Source organism: Bos taurus, chromosome 5 (assembly GCF_002263795.3).
Source record: "Bos taurus isolate L1 Dominette 01449 registration number 42190680 breed Hereford chromosome 5, ARS-UCD2.0, whole genome shotgun sequence".
Lineage (NCBI taxonomy): Eukaryota > Metazoa > Chordata > Mammalia > Artiodactyla > Bovidae > Bos > Bos taurus.
In genome coordinates this window covers 89,009,598-89,027,687 of record NC_037332.1, presented here as the reverse complement: position 1 = coordinate 89,027,687, position 18,090 = coordinate 89,009,598, and the positions used below count along the sequence as shown (strand labels likewise).

The following is an 18,090-nucleotide window of genomic DNA, read 5'->3' as shown; positions in this document are numbered from 1 at the left end:
TAACAATCTTGCCTCTTCTATAGTACTAATCTAGTCTCAAAAAACCCATTGCTATTATAAAAGAGCCCTCTGAAAGGAAAGCAAAAAATGAATCAGTAAGAAAATCTGAATTCTAAATGTAATTTCTTAAATTATTAAATGAAAGGAATTCTTTTGAGCTACTTTCAATGCTAGGATATATCACTGGTAGAAAGATCATTCAAACAGTCAAAGCAGTATGGCTTGGAGTTCAATTTCTTAAATGTAATTGGAATGATTTTTTATGACTATTAGAATTTTCAATATTCATTAGTTAAAACCTACAGAAAACAGAGTGAATAAGTCAAATTAGGTTTCGTCCTTCAAGAGTTTATATTCTAAAGAAGAAAGGGAAACCATTGAAAACATTCCTCTGGGCTTCCCTGGTGGCTCACACAGTAAAGAATTTGCCTGCAATGAGAGACTTGGGTTTGATCCCTGGGTTGGAAAGATTCCTGGAGGAGGGCATGGCAACCCACTCCAGTATTCCTGCCTGGAATATCCCCATGGACAGAAGAGTCTGGTGGGCTACATTCCATGGAGTCGCAAAGAGTCGGAGACGACTGAGCGACTGAGCGACTGAGCACAGCACAGCAATTTGACAGAGAGGAGCTACTTGGGAGAAAAATAAAAATTCAGAGTTTTAAATAAATGGGTTTATGTAACTTGGGATATAAAAAGGATATAAAAGGATATCTGATATAAAAAGGGATATATGCAAAGATACCATATAATCCTTGGAAAACAATAAAAATGGAGGTCTATGCCATCATAGTTGGCTCAAATTCTCAATATTAAAACAGAGATTATCTAGAAAAAAGGTTATTGAGTCTGAAGTACATCCCAGGCTGTAATTAGTCTATTTACCTCCTTTTGGGAACATAGAGGTAACCACAGTGTGAAACATATCTTAAAGAAATAATTCATAAAGTTGACCCCATAAAATGAAAATACATTTAATCATATATGATATCATTTATTGCTGTTATTTAGTTGCTATATCATATCCAACTCCTTAGTGACCCCATGGACTGTAGCCCTCCAGACTCCTCTGCCCATGGGTTTCTCCAGCAAGAATACTGGAGTGGGTTGCCCTGCCCTCCTCCAGGGAATCTTCCCAACTCAGGGATCAAACCCATGTCTCCCGTGTTCGTGCACTGGCAGGCAGATTCTGTACCACCGAGCCACCTGGGAAGCCCCATGTATCATTTATATATAGAACCTAAAAAATGAAGCAAACTAGTTAATATAACTCCCCAAAAGGCAGACTCAGATATAGAGAACTAATGGTCACCAGTGATAGGGGGCAATATTGGGGTGAGGGAGTGAGATGTAAACTACTGGGTGCAGGATAGGCTCAAGGGTCTATTGCATAACATGGGAAATATAGCCAATACTTTGTAAATACTGTAAATTAAAAGGAACTTCCAAAAAATAAAAATATAATTAAAAATGAAAAAATAGCATAAAGAAAATGAAAAACTACATATGGTATTTTTTTTACAATCTATATAACAGATGAGTGGCTAACATCCTATTATATGAAGAATGCCTAGGTACTGAAAAAAAAAAGATCAAAGCTCTAAGAGAAAAGTGGCAGCAGCGGTTTAGTTGCTAAGTCGTGTCCGACTCTTGCGACCCCATGGACTGAAGCCTGCAGGCTCCTCTGCCCGTGGGATTCTCCAGGCAAGAATACTGGACTGGGTTGCTATTTCCTTCTCTAGGGGATCTTCCCAATCCAGGAATTGAACCCAGGTCTCGTATATTGCAGGCAGATTCTTTACTGACTGAACTGTGAGAGAAGCCCAAAAGTGGGTAAAAGATATAAACAACCTGTTTCACGGAAAAATAAATGGATACGTCTTAATATATAAAAAGATGGTCAAGGCCCTTCATAAGAAGAAGAGTACAAACTAAAGCTATGCTAAGATACTGATTCTTACTTGACAGACAGGAAAATCACCAAATGTTGTTTGTTACGTATTATAATACAAATAGAAAATCGATACACTCATACATTGCTATTGTGAAAATTATACTATTGCTGGAGAAGGACATTTGGCAATAACTAAAAAAATTACATCTAGATTTATGTTTTGACCTAGCAATCCTACTTCTAGCAATTGATGCCTAAAAATGACCTCGTGAAAGTTTGAATTGTAATCTTACGGAGGGTCCAATCATTGTGGCATTATTTATAATAGTAAAAGGCTACAAGCAGTCTAAATGTACATCAATATTAGACTGGTTAAATAAACTATAGTAAACCCACATAAGGGAATACTTTACAGCTGTATGGACAAATGGGGAAAAAATCTCTAATGTTACCAAGTTTATTAGTCAGTACAGACTGTCATAATAACAATACACCATGGACTGAGGGGCCTAAACAATAGAAGTTACTGCCTCATAGTTCCGAAGGCTGCCAAGTCCAGGATCAATGTGCCAACAGACTGGTGTCTGGTGAGACCTCTCTTCCTGATATGTAGATGGCTACCTTCTCACTGTGCATTCACACAACCTTTTCTCTGTGCGCAGACAGCAGTCTTTGGTCCCTCTTCCTCTTCTTATAAGGACAGTATATACACTACGATGCATAAAATGGGCTTCCCAGATGGTGCTAGTGGTAAAGAACCTGTCTGCCAATGCAGGAGACATAAGAGATGCAGGTTCAATTCCCGGGTTGGAAAGATCCCCTGGAAGAAGGCATGGCAACCCACTCTGGTGTTCTTGCCTGGAGAATCCCATGGACAAGGGAGCCCAGCAGGCCACAGGCCATAGGGTCGCAAAAAGTCAGACATGACTGAAGGACTTAGCATGCACGAATGTAGAAAATAGATAACTAATGAGAGCCTGAGGGCTTCCCTGATAGTTCAGTTGGTAAAGAATCTGCCTGCAATGCAGGAGACCCCAGTTCAGTTCCTGGGTTGGGAAGATCCTCTGCAGAAGGGATAAGCTACCTACTCCAGTATTCTTGGGCTTCCCTTGTGGCTCAGCTGGTAAAGAATCTTCCTGCAATGTGGGAGACCTGAGTTTGATCCCTGGGTTGGGAAGAACCCCTGGAGAAGGGAACAGCTGCCCACTTCAGTACTCTGGCCTGGAGAATCCCATGAACTACAGTCCATGGGGTCATAAAGAGTAGGACACAACTAAATGACTTTCACTTTCAATGAGAACTTACTGTATAGCACAGATATACTGTATAGCAGATATATATACAGATATACTGTATATTCTGTATAGCACAGAACTTACTGTATAACTCTACTCAGCGGTCTGTGGTGACCTAAATGGGAAGAAAATCCAAAACATACAGCTGATTCATTTTGCTATCCAGCAGAAACTAACACAACTTTGTAAAGAAACTATATAATAATTTTTTTTGTTTAATGGCAGCCTCCCTATCAGATTAGGGCTTCACTCTTACGACCTCATTTAACCTTGATTATCTCCTTAATTATTTTGCTTCCACATGCAATCATATTGGGAGTTAGGACTTCAACTTATAAATTGTGGAGAGACACAATTCATAACAAATGATCTCCAGGATATGCAACTAAGTTTAAGAAAGCAAAATGTAGAAAATTGTATACAGTATGATACATTTGGTGTAAGTATAGAAAGGTGAAAATATTATACACACGCACAGGTATTCATATTTGCTCTTGTTAACAAGAAACAATGGAAGCATAAACTAAAAATGAATAATAATTTTTTTTAAGTTGCCTGTTAGGGAAGAAAGAAAAAAACAGGGGGAGAGAACAGGATGGAAATGAGACTTTGTAAATATAGTTGTCGTATAATTTTTAGTTTGAAAGAATACAAAAACTTTATATCGTTTTAAATAATTAAAAGAACCAAAAAAATTCTTAAAACAAATCAAAACTAACTGTATATTACAGGATGAAAAACCATATAGAAAAAACATTAAACTACATGAAAAACAGAATTACTATGAATTCCCCATTGCTTCAGTACATTTTATAGTATTGTTTTTTATAGTAACTTTAGCATTGTTATGTTAAAGCTATTATATATTTTAAGATAAAGCAGATGTTATGTTAATATCATTAGGAATCAATATTTTCAGCATAATAGAAAAGTGATAAAAGCATAAAATATTGTAAGTAAAATTCATTAATTTAAACTTAAAATGTCAATATGAATTCATACGGTTTTATTTCAAAATAATGTGTATTTTACAACTCTGTCTCCTGAAAAATCTAGAATCTATTTAGCCCAGGAGACATGAGCACCCATAGCAATGAGTCCGTGGTATCTAAATATCATTGCTCAATAAAGAAACCATAGGACCTTGGAAAACTGACCCAGGTCTAGGTTAGAAAATACATACTGTGATTGTGGGACAACTTTTGGTGCAAGAAAGTGAGAAAGCTATCACAGGGGCATGTCAAAAGGACGCAGGAACAACCTGAGGGCCTTGGTCCAGTATGGAATTTAGAAAGATGGTAACAATAACCCTGTGTACGAGACAGCAAAAGAGACACTGATGTATAGAACAGTCTTATGGACTCTGTGGGAGAGGGAGAGGGTGGGGAGATTTGGGAGAATGGCAATGAAACATGTATAATATCATGTATGAAACGAGTCGCCAGTCCAGGTTCGATGCACGATACTGGATACTTGGGGCTGGTGCACTGGGACTACCCAGAGGGATGGTATGGGGAGGGAGGAGGAAGGAGGGTTCAGGATGGGGAACACAGGTATACCTGTGGCAGATTCATTTCGATATTTGGCAAAACCAATACAATATTGTAAAGTTAAAAAATAAAATTAAATTAAAAAAATACTATTATATTAATATATAACAATCATTGTAATAGCTGCAATGTCTCAAAATACACTGAATAAAAAAAGATATAAATTTGTAATGATACCTAAGTAATTTTGAAGAATACTGGGACACTAATTCATTATTCTTAAAACAGGAAAGAATTGAACATTTACCCTGCCTTCCTTCTACTAATTGTATTTCAAAGTAACCAAGTAAATAATGATGAAGATAAGTTATTTTATAGAGAAATCTTAAATTATTTACACAAGAAATAATATAATTTTGAGAAATCTGTTTTGCACACTTATCAATATTTGCTAAAAGCTATCGACAGAATGATCTCTGTTTGTTTCCAAGGCAAACCATTCAATATCACAGTAATCCAAGTCTATGCCCCAACCAGTAATGCTGAAGAAGCTGAAGTTGAACGGTTCTATGAAAACCTACAAGACCTTTTAGAACTAACACCCAAAAAAGATGTCCTTTTCATTATAGGGGACTGGAATGCAAAAGTAGGAAGTCAAGAAACACCTGGAGTAACAGGCAAATTTGGCCTTGGAATACGGAATGAAGCAGGGCAAAGACTAATAGAGTTTTGCCAAGAAAATGCACTGGTCATAACAAACATCCTCTTCCAACAACACAAGAGAAGACTCTAAACATGGACATCACCAGATGGTCAACACCGAAATCAGATTGATTATATTCTTTGCAGCCCAAGATGGAGAAGCTCTATACAGTCAGCAAAAACAAGACCAGGAGCTGACTGTGGCTCAGACCATGAACCCCTTATTGCTAAATTCAGACTTAAATTGAAGAAAGTAGGGAAAACCACTAGACCATTCAGGTATGACCTAAATCAAATCCCTTATGATTATACAATGGAAGTGACAAATAGATTTAAGGGCCTAGATCTGATAGATAGAGTGTCTGATGAACTATGGAATGAGGTTCGTGACATTGTACAGGAGACAGGGATCAAGAGCATTCCCATAGAAAAGAAATGCAAAAAAGCAAAATGGCTGTCTGAGGAGGCCTTACAAATAGCTGTGAAAAGAAGAGAAGCGAAAAGCAAAGGAGAAAAGGAAAGAAAGATATAAACATCTGAATGCAGAGTTCCAAAGAATAGCAAGAAGAGATAAGAAAGCCTTTTTCAGCGATCAATGCAAAGAAATAGAGGAAAACAACAGAATCAGAAAGACTAGGGATCTCTTCAAGAAAATCAGAGATACCAAAGGAACATTTTATGCAAAGATGGGCTCGATAAAGGACAGAAATGGTATGCACCTAACAGAAGCAGAAGATATTAAAAAGAGGTGGCAAGAATACACAGAAGAACTGTACAAAAAAGATCTTCACGACCCAGATAATCACGATGGTGTGATCACTGACCTAGAGCCAGACATCCTGGAATGTGAAGTCAAGTGGGCCTTAGAAAGCATCACTATGAACAAAGTTAGTGGAGGTGATGCTTTTGAACTGTGGTGTTGGAGAAGACTCTTGAGAGTCCCTTGGACTGCAAGGAGGTCAATTAGTCCATCCTAAAGGAGATCAGTCCTGGGTGTTCATTGGAAGGACTGATGCTGAAGCTGAAACTCCAATACTTTGGCCACCTCATGCGAAGAGTTGACTCATTGGAGAAGACTCTGATGCTGGGAGGGACTGAGGGCAGGAGGAGAAGGGGACGACAGAGGATGAGATGGCTTGATGGCATCACCGACTCAATGGGCATAAGTTTGAGTGAACTCCGGGAGTTGGTGATGGACAGGGAACCCTGGCGTGCTGTGATTCATGGGGTCACAGAAAGTCGGACACGACTGTGCAACTGAACTAAACTGAACAAAGAATGACTCTCAGAAACCACATTCTGTCCCAAATTCACTTCTTTGGAAATAGCAGGGCCTCTCCAGGAGACCAGAATGTGGTTTCTGAGAGTCATTCTTTGTAGGCTAACCAAAAAGATATGCATATATTTTTAATGGCAATTATTTGTTTTTCTCACAGCAGGAATCCCATCTCCCATATATTTTGGAGTTCTGATTGATACTTCATGCCTCAAGTGGGGATTTAAAAGATGTGGAAGTAAAGGATCCTGTAGATTGTATGATTCAAATGCTTTCAGGTATCGTATCAAACAATTTCCTAAATCTCATTGCTACCACATGCCAGGTTTGCAAGAGACAACCGGCACGAATAATCCTCACATAGTTTCATCATTTGTAAAGAAAAGGAGAATCTAATCCAGAAGTTTGTTCTGTGTTATAGAATAATTCTATTATTATCTGACCATTTGGCTAGATCTTTTGTTTTCTTTCATTCTTAATCTTGACTCCCATCATTTAAAAAAGATAAGACAGAAGATTTCAGAATAGAGTAGGATTTTCAAAGTTTATGCACACAACTCAGTTAAGTCCCTGAAACTCAGAAGCATTTAGATTTAGGTCACATTTGGGGTTTAATTCTTTCCCCCCTGCCCCCGCCAAACTGAGCCAAACTGTCCCATTTACGTCAGATATAATCCCCCTGGGCAAGATTTGGATTTGGCTCTAAATCTGTCCGGCTTCTATTGCCAAACTGATGTTCAATTATTCCAGTACTTGAAATGCATAAAAGTAAAAGGTTTTCTCTATGTGTGTACGGGGTTGAGGGCATGGATTTTTCACTATGGTATCATTCAGTGCAATTCAGCAAACATTTAGTCCCCTTATTGCTTCAATGGCTTAAAAGCAAGGAGGACTTTTTTTTTTTTTCCAATTTACATGCTGAGTATTCTCTAGAAAAATAAACAGTGCTAAACCCTGGAAGTTGGAAGTTGGATGTGAATTGAGCTGACCATCTCAAATAAATTTGCTTGACTTAATAGGCTTTGATGATATGTGAGAAATTTATGTTGGTCTTTGAAAGACACCTGATCTATGAGGAAAATTGGCACTTTATTCACATTTACCCAGGCTATATTTTCTGTAAAGACAATGTAACTCAGAGACTGTGAGTGTACATACAAGGTGACCAGCATGAATAATTCAACCTGTGCTTTCAGACTTTCATGTCTTAGGATCTAATAGAACTAAAGGCTTCTCATGGAAGATACTGATGTAAACCTCTGGTTTGCTTAGGTCACTCTAGTGTACTGAGATCTCCAATTCCCCCTTAATGTCACTTCTTGCAGTTTTTCTGTAGGAGTGAATTTGGGCAAGTTTCAAGGGGAGGATAACCATATAATTTATCATTCAAATTTGGATATTTTTGACAAGGAAAGGGGGCAGATTGACCTGCGACAACACTAGCTGATGCTAGCTTATGCTGGGACTGTTCTAAGCAAATAGGTATATAGTCACCTGGTCTAAGGAAATAAGTTACAGAGAGGATGGAAAGGATTATATAATTAGCAGTAACTGAAAATGATGGTACTACTAAAAATTTGCTTTATATTAGCTTACTGCCTTCAATAGTCTGTCAAATGTTCACAGAAAGGCCTTTTATAGCCACTGAATCGGCATTCTTAAAGAAAACCATCCTCATGATAGTTTTACTGATATTGACTGATTTCATTGATATTGATATTTTGGGATATTATTATATTTTATTTAAAATTGGATAGCTACAATAATTAAGACTGAGATTCTGTCTTCTTCTAGACATATATATCTGGGACTAACCATGATGCTTGGCATAATGTCCATTTTCCTAAGTACTGCAGTGCTTTTCACTTTAAAAAAAAATTATGTTTCAAAACACCGAAGCTTCAGAACCAAGAGAGAAAGAACAATGGTGTCAACAAGAATCAGGAAGGAGAATTGTACTACAAGTGATCATTTGCTACAACCCAACTATTGGCCAGGCAAGGAAACACAACTTTAGAAAAATGGTGGTGACTTGAAGCCATGTTTTCTGATTTCTGGAAATTCTGCAAACCAATTTTAATCAGAAGGGTTTTAAGTGTGTGAATTCTTTCTCCTTTCAAAAAGCTGTCTACTTTGTTTTTGATACTGTACCTGATAACAAATATAATTAATCATGTTATAGAAGATGTAGATGGTAAAGTTAATCTTAAATGTTTTAATTTATAAACAAATTCCTTATATTATTTACTCATTCTGCTGAATTTTTTCTCTGCCCATTGACATATTAGCTGTACTTCTAGTAGAACAATTGTCAATTTAATTTAATGGCTGTATGTAATTTCCAAACTGACATACTTGCCTGGGATTAGAGAATACTTAAGGAAAAACATTAAACATTTTGCATGTGTGTTCAGTTACTCAGTTGTATCTGACTCTCTGCAACCCCACAGACTGTAGCCCGCCAGGCTCCTCTGGTCCATGGAATTTTCCAGGCAAGGCCTCTAGAGTAGGTTGCCATCATTTCCTATGCCAGGGGATCTTCCTGACCCAGGGACTGAACGTGTGTCTCTATTGTCTCGTGCACTAGCAGAGTAGATTCTTTGCTACTAGCATGACCTACCTAAGAAACATCATCCTTCAAATATCAACTCAATAATGATGTTTGGATAGAGTAAGAACATGTAGAGGAAGATTTCATTTTAAGCTCCTTTCTTTTGAAATACAGTAACTGATATAGATTACTGTATCAATCTATATAGTATCTATTTGCTCTATCATTGCAAATGATCTTGGAGGATTCGAATTTTGAATTACTAACTCTTCTGCTGTTCATTATTTCTACTTTTTGTGTGAGATTTTTTTTAAGTGACCATAGTTGTGAAGTAATAAAATTTATATGCTTTCCTGTCCTTCTATGAATTTAATGGAGTAAAAAATATTGTTCATACTGCCCACATTTTAAAGTCTATAAGTAGCTCCAGACTTATGACTGTGACATGGTACTGATATATATTTGAAATTTCTGAAAATCTACAGTGAACTTATATATTATGATAGGAACACAGAGTGATGGGTTGGGTGGTGGTGGGTATGGTCCCTTTTGGTGCCCTTCCTGGCATCTGTCTCAAGGTTTCCGGATGGGGAGGTACCACTGGTACACCCTGCCATATAGTTCTCTGTCTGCAACTGAAAAAGTCAAGCCAGGCATTTCCTCTTGACTGACGTCCTGGTCTTGCTCTCACTAAAACTAGCAGATTCAGCAGTCCGCCATCTCTAATCTTCAGCTCTGCGATGTGTTACGTCTTCCTCTATCACAGCTGCACCCTGGGAGGGGCCTGACCTTCCCAAGAAACACAGACTTAGGTAGATCCACCCCTCCCCACAAGTAAAGTCTTGTTCTTAGCAGCCTTCAGAAAACACAAACAGGGAACTCCCAACAACATGCCTTTTTGAAGTATTTCTTAGGAGACCAAGTTAAACAAAAAGGTCCAGCTGAGAAATGCAGTCACCTTACTCACATAGTTCAAGGATCATATAGTACAGACAAAAAGGTTTATAGTCTCTAAATTTCCCCCCTTATGTACCAGTCCTGAGAATATGATGAATGGAAAAAACCAGAGATGAAAAGTGTGGGGGTGGAGAACAGAAAAAACTTCTTTAAATATATATTAATTTTTCCCTTTTATTTGAATTGGTGGTACAAGATTATTTCCTATTTTGCTATTTTTTTAAATGAACATAGACTGGTTTTGTTTCTAGAAGGCCTACTTTAAACCTGCTGCTGCTGCACTAATTTGTGAGCAAAAATCCCTTTTGTTGTCTCAGTATCAGTCTTACCCATAAGAAATATTTACTGAATGGGTGAGTAGGTACACTTGTCAAGAGTTTTCTTTGTAGAGATGTAATTAAAATTCAAGTTCCTCATCCTGTCTCCCACATCCTCTTTATTTTTCAAAGCCTTTGTAGCAATATCCTGAAAAATAACTTCTTTGCAAGTAAATTTCTAAACAGGATCCTATCCAATGTACTCCTGAATGACTTGAAAAATAAAAATTAGCATAAAGGATATTTATAATGACTTTTTCATAAAAACACCAACTGTCAACAAAAAGCATATTTTTATGCATACCCATTACTTGAACAGTGGAATTATACATACTAAATTCAGCTGTATGGTATAGGAGGATATCATTTAGGGTCAAAGTGAATTTAGTAAAAGGAACCTTGATGCTTTAGATGAGTAAATTCATCTGACAGAAGAAAAGAGATTTTTTTATGGCTCAGAAAATAAATGATTTTTTTTTTTTTTTTTTGACAAACCAAACCCCATTTCAGAGATTCTCTCAGCCCCAGGGCCAAATATTAGAGGTAAGGCCTTGACAGATGTGTGGGATCCCACAATTGCACCAGTCTATTCATTTACTGTACATTCATGATCCCTGGAGGTCACCAACACCTCAAAAGAACATCTGATTCACTCTAACCTTCAGACAGGTAATGCTCTAGCAGTATAATTTTATAAATGGAGTGACTTAAATTGGATTACATAACTTGCTCAAGGTGGAGGCAGTCACACTAATGCTGGCTTCTCCCATTATATTATGATACCTCTAAAGCCAGTAATAAAAGCAAACAATATAAAACACCTAAAAATAGCTGGAAGAATGTTGTGAGTATGTGAATTTAAGAAATCTTCACTTACTATAAATTTGTAGAGTCAGACATAAAAGGAGACTGAAAGAGCAAATTGACTGTAACATGTCTGGCTATAATTGTTATAACAATTTTAAGTATAACAATTAATATTAATTAATTAAGCACTCTCTTTACCTGTGCTAAATGCTTTAGACACATTATCTCAATTTCAAAGGTCAAAATAACTTATGTGTTAGGTGTGAGTACTGATATGAAGTTTCAGAGAAAGCTTAGAGAGTTTTAGTGACTCTTCCAAGGCCAAGGTGTTCTCATAGATGGTAAAGCCAAGATTAAATCTGAGGTTGATCAAATTCAAACAGCTATGTTATACCCATATTAACCTAGATCTGAAAGGTTGTTGCTGAACCATGAATAGATGCTGGGATTCTTGGCCTCCGGAGGAGAAGAATTCAATCCAGGGCCAGAGACGAGGCTTGATCGCTCAGAGCTTTTGTGCAATAGAGTTTTATTAAAGTATAAAAGAGATAGAGAAAGCTTCTGACATAGACATCAGAAGGAGGTAGAAAGAGTACCCCCCTTGCTAGTGTTAGCAATGGAGTTATATACCTTTTAATTAGTTATTACAATGAATCAAAAGAATGTCTGGAGGTTGTAAAGATCTAACTACACCCATTCCCATAATTTACATTTTAAGATAGCAGGATTAGCCAGAAGGTTTTCAGGAAGAAGAAACTGTCCTCAAGCAGGATACATTGTTGTTGTATAATCCCTAGTACAGAATTTATACTGAATTTTGTAATTGACTAAGCCTTTGACTGTGTGGATCACAATAAACTGTGGAAAATTCTTAAAGAGATGGGAATACCAGACCACCTGACCTGCCTCTTGAGAAACCTGTATGCAGGCCAGGAAGCAACAGTTAGAACTGGACATGGAACAGACTGGTTCCAAATAGGAAAAGGAGTACGTCAGGGCTGTATATTGTCACCCTGCTTATTTAACTTACATGCAGAGTACATCATGAGAAATGCTGGGCTGGAAGAAGCACAAGCTGGAATCAAGATTGCTGGGAGAAATATCAGTAACCTCAGATATGCAGATGACACCACCCTTATGGCAGAAAGTGAAGAAGGTCATAGAGGAGAGTGAAAAAGTTAGCTTAAAACTGAACATTCAGAAAACAAAGATCATGGCATCTGGTCCCATTACTTCATGGTAAATAGATGGGGAAACAGTGAAAACATTGTCAGACTTTATTTTGGGGGGCTCCAAAATCACTGCAGATGGTGATTGCAGCCATGAAATTAAAAGACGCTTATTCCTTAGAAGGAAAATTATGACCAACATAGATAGCATATTGAAAAGCAAAGACTTTACTTTGCCAACAAAGGTCCATCTAGTCAAGGCTATGGTTTTTCCAGTGGTCATGTATGGATGTGAGAGTTGGACTGTGAAGAAAGCTGAGCACTGAAGAATTGATGCTTTTGAGCTGTGGTGTTGGAGAAGACTCTTGAGAGTCCCTTGGACTGCAAGGAGATCCAACCAGTCCATTCTGAAGGAGATTAGCCCTGGGATTTCTTTGGAAGGAATGATGCTAAAGCTGAAACTCCAGTACTTTGTCCACCTCATGAGAAGAGTTCACTCGTTGGAAAAAACTCTGATGCTGGGAGGGATTGGGGGCAGGAGGAGAAGGGGACGACAGAGGTTGAGGTGGCTGGATGGCACCACTGACTCGATGGACGTGAGTCTGAGTGAACTTCGGGAGTTGGTGTTGAACAGGGAGGCCTGGCATGCTGCGATTCATGAGGTCGCAAAGAGTTGGACATGACTGAGCAACTGAACTGAACTGAACTGAACTGAAGACTGGAAGGAACTGGCAACCCACTCCAGTATTCTTGCCTAGAGAATCCCATGGACAGAGGAGCCTGGTGGGCTACAGTCCATGGGTCGCAGAGTCCAACACAACTGAGTGACTTCACTTTCAAGGAATGTAGACAAAAAAAAGTTTGTCCTCTCCTCCTTGAGAATTCCAGACCCCTATCTCCATTTCGAGAGCTCCAGACCCCTTTCTTCTCCTTGGGGACCCTGGACTTCTTATCAATCTGTCTAGGAATTAACTCTCTCAGATCCTAAATTGTTGTCTTCCACTAACTTTGCTGAAAGCCAATTTTGCACATGGACGTTAGAGAAGTTTTAGCATACTAAATCATGCACATGGTTAAAAAAAATCAAATGATTTAAAATGAGAAGTAAACAGTCCTCCACACCTTCACTTCTGTTCCTCAAGGGAATTACTTCTAACCAGTTTGTTTTGTTGGTTTTTCTGATGGTCACTTCCATTATCTTTAAATAGTATGCACACACCCCTTTCTTGATTTATTATCGTGGGCAATGTTTATTGACTGATTATGTCAGTGTTCTATTAGATTAGAACTAATTTCACTTACTCATCCCTCAGTAATCTCTACATAGTGAGGTCACTATTCTAGTTTCCTCAAATATCACATTGATACCTTCATTTCTTATTCAATAAACATTGAGTATTATAATTTTCCCCACTCTATAAAATGAAGACCTTAGAGATCCGCTCCCTTCCCTTTATATCTGCAAACTCTGGTATATCTTCCTGTTAGCTGTACCTCTATTTTCACATTGTTAAAATGTCAACTCTGCAACTGTTACACATAGGAAAGGCTTGAAGCTTACGATCATGATCATTGTCAACACCATCTACTGTTGAAGTTATGGAATCTACCATTAGGAAAAAAATTAAAAAGAAGGAAAACATATTTAATGAGGACCTACTATGAACCAGCCTAATGGTAGCATATTTAAATATTAATAAGTGTGATGTTTAAAACTGTTTTATGTTTGTATAATTTTGGAATATTTAATGTTAGCTCTCACATGTTTGCAGAATCTCTGATTCTTTGATGTGATTCTGTAGATTACCAATGTCCTAAAAAGGGAGTGTGCATTTCAAATTTATTTGGCATTAAAAGGGAGTGTGCATTTCAAATTTATTTGGCATTAAATCTACAGCTTTATTAACAAGTCTTGGACCTGACTAATCTTCCATACAATATATTTGGAAAACACAAGTTTATCCTCCTCTTTATTAAAAATGTTGCTATCTTTGTCAGCTTCTGATATCAGGATTATGCAGTTTTATAAAATTAACTAGAAAACTATCTTATTTTTAAATGTCTGGAAAAGATTTTGTAGCACAGGAACTATCTGCTGCTCTTACATTTTAGACTTTTTTGAGAAATAATACCTTGAAAAGTTGTGTATTGGTTATTGTAGCTTTTCCAAAAAAAATTTGTTTACTGATTTCAATTTTCAACATTTGTAAATTTTTCTAGAAAAATTTTCCAAGTTTTTAAAAGACATTTTTAATATTGTAAGCTTAGAGAAATTAAGATAATTATTATGCTTTTCCCATTCTTAATTTCGTGTATTTGGATTTGTCTTTTTTGCATATTGTGCTTGCCAGGAACTTGTTTCACTGGACTTTTCAGAGAAAGAGCATTTGGATTCTGTTTCCCTGCTACTTAATTTTTTTTTCCCTTCTACTTTGTTTATGCATGCTTAAAAAAAAAAACACACACAACTATTTACCTTAAAAAAAAATTACTTACCTAAATACTTGATGAGTAGGCATATAACTGTATGATCTAGCTTAGAAAATTTAACATGCCTTAATCTTCAGTTTTATTCATAATACAAAGTTTTGCCATACTGCAGTACCCAGAATATTTTCCTAACTGTTTACAAATGCATTCTTGATTTTCTATTTGATTCAGAATTCCTATTTTCTCTAAAAGTAGAATGATTCAAAATTTCCCTGTGTTTGAATATTTCAGTTTAAACTTTAAGTTTTTAGATTAACTAACTACATTTATAATTAGGGAATGTAGCCTACTCACTTTATCATTTTGGAAATTTGAGGATTTAAGGCAGTCATCAATATTTGAAAATGTTCAGATTATGAAAATAAAGTATGTTTATTGATTATAAAGGATAATACTACATATATATTTACCAAACCAAACAATTATACTACTCATATCTTTTGATACTTATTTTCTTTCCTGTTTTCTCTTCAAGGCTTTAGAGTTACAATATGTCAAAATCTCCCAATTATAATTGAACAAATTTTTGTGAATTACTTCTACTTTTAAAAAGGTTTTATTCGTAGAATTGAACATTGTATTTCACAACTATTATAATGTATATATTTGATTATTAAAACTTTGTCATAGTTAATACTTTGACTTTTATTTTTAAATAATTATCTTCATTAATTAATATTGCCATTTCTGCTTTATTATGTTTACTTGATATATCTTTGGTCCTTCCTTTATTTTTAAAAGTTTCCTATACTTTGTTTAACATTAGACATTTGTTAACAGTTCCAAATTGAATTTTATTTCCACTTTTAAATTTTGCATATCAATAAGTCATTTAATTATCACATATTTTGGTTTTAGTTTTGTTATATTATTCATTAAATTTTCCCTTATGCTTTCCTTACATTCTTTCATATGCTATATGTATTATATTTTTGCTTTTATTTCTCAGCAATATAGAAGTTACAGCCACTTTTTTAGCAATCTGGGAAATATTCTGCAATTGGCTAACCCAAAATTATAAAAATATACATTGATATCATTCTCCTTTTTTAAAAATACCAAGAATCAGACAATAAATGTTATCTATTGACTTTCTTCATGTAAGATTAAATATTCAAAATGTTAAGTTTTAAAGACTTAAATGTAAGACCTGAAACCATAAAGCTCCTAGAAGAAAAATAGGGATCACCTCCTTGACATTAGTCATGGCATGGTTTTCTAGATTTGCACCAAAAGCAAGCACAACAATAGCAAAAATAAATATGTGGGACTACATAAAACTAAAAAGCTACTGCACAGCAAAGGAGACCCTCAACAAAATGAAAATGCAACCTATGGAGTGGAAGAAAATATTTGCAAATCATGTAAGTGGTAAATATCCAAAATAAACAACTCATAGAGCTCAAGGGTAAAAGAAACACACTGATTTAAAAATGGGCACAGCATCTGAATAAGCATTTTCCAAAGAAAATATACAAATGGCTAACAGATATGTGAAAAGATGCTCAATATCACTAATCATCAGGGAAATGTAAATCAAAACCACAAGATACCACTTCACACCTGTTAGAATGGCTACCATCAAAAAGACCAGACGTGAGTGTTGGGAAAGATGTGGAAAAAGAGAACACTTGTACACTATTGGTAGGAATTATTAATACATTTGTGCAGCCACTATTGAAAACAGTATGGAGATTCCTCAAAAAATTAAAATATAATTACCATATAATCCAACAATTTCACTTCTAGGAATATATCTAAAGGAAATAAAAACAGAATCTCAAAGATATATCCACCCTTCTATGTTCATTGCATCATTATTCACAATAGACAAGATCTTGTATGAAAACTACATGTTTGTCAACAGATGAATGGGTATATGTCAATTATTGCTCAATAAAGCTAAAACTTTAAAACTTTTAACTAAAAAGTTTTTACTTCCAACATCCACTCCTACCCACAAGTCCAAGATTTTTTTTTTACTAATATAATCAAGGATTTACAACTTTAAAGTTATTAATAATTTTTACTTTCTAAATCTTTTTGCTATATAAACAAATCTACAAGGCAACTTCTGTGCATGCATCCTCTCCTTATCTTTATTTAAAATAGATTCCTAGTGATAGAATATTTCAGACATACAAATCAACAGCATTCCAAAAGACAAAGATAGTAGAGCCTGACACAAACAACACTTAAAAGATTAGCTCTCCTCAAGCTTCACTAATTAATCAACTGTATATGTTGAAATGGTATCTCAATATTTTTATTTTAATGTCTTTACTAGTGACTTAAAACTTTTATATGTGTATTGATCATATTTCTTATTTCTTCTTCTATAGATTGTGTTCACAGCCTTGCTTATATGTTTATGGTTATAGATTTAATGATACTAATCATTATTGTGTCCCATGTATAATAACCATTTTTTTTAAATATGGGGGCTCTATTAGTTTCCTAAAGCTGCCACAACAAAATACCATCCTGGATAAAGCTCAAACAACAGAAAATGTGTTTTCTCACAGTCTAGAGGCTAGAAGTTCAAGGTCAATGCTTGGCAAGTTTTGTTGTTTCTTTGTGTGGGTTCTAGTCTTGGCCTGCAGATGACTGCTTTCTTACTGTGCTTACACAGTCTTTTCTCTGTGCATATGAGTCCTCAGTGTCTCTTTTTCTGTCCTAATTTCTTTTTATAGGAACCAGAATGACTGGACTCAGGCAGGCCCATTCTAATGGCCTCATTTTAACTTAGGCTTGCATGTTCAGTCTTGTCTGACTCTTTGTGATCCCTTAAACTATAGCCCTCCAGGCTCCTCTGTCCATGAGATTTCCCAGGCAAGAATACTGGAATGGGTATTCCTACTCCAGGGATCTTCCCAACCCAGGGATTAAACCTGCATCTCTTGCATCTCCTGCATTGGCAGGTGGATTCTTTATCACTAGCTTAATCACATCTTTAAAGACTCTATCACCAAATACACTCATATTCTCAGGTACTACATACTAGGTCTTTAACATACAAATCTGGGGAGAAAGACATTCAACACGTAACAGGGGCTAAATTTTAATTTTTAATGTGATTTTTTAAATTTATACATTTAAAAATTTTATATAGTCAAATATCTCCTTTCTCTATAGATTCTAT

The 18,090-nt window shown here is 36.1% G+C and overlaps 1 protein-coding gene across 5 annotated transcripts in view; it reads left to right on the top strand.

Annotated features, from left to right (window-relative positions):
• The window catches only part of SLCO1C1 (solute carrier organic anion transporter family member 1C1), an 86,723-nt gene extending 72,308 nt beyond the window's left edge, over positions 1–14,415 (top strand). For 2 of the 5 annotated variants that reach the window (XM_005206940.5, XM_010805405.3), the window contains 2 exons: positions 6,818–6,935; positions 8,452–14,415. In XM_005206940.5, the coding sequence (XP_005206997.2) occupies positions 6,818–6,935; positions 8,452–8,674 (341 nt within the window). In that variant the 3' untranslated portion in view covers positions 8,675–14,415. Of the gene's footprint in view, positions 1–6,817; positions 7,033–8,451 lie in introns of all 5 variants that reach the window. The other 3 variants (XM_005206939.5, NM_001191509.3, XM_015471233.3) reach the window with 2 other exon arrangements.
• Positions 14,416–18,090: the final 3,675 nt, after the last annotated feature.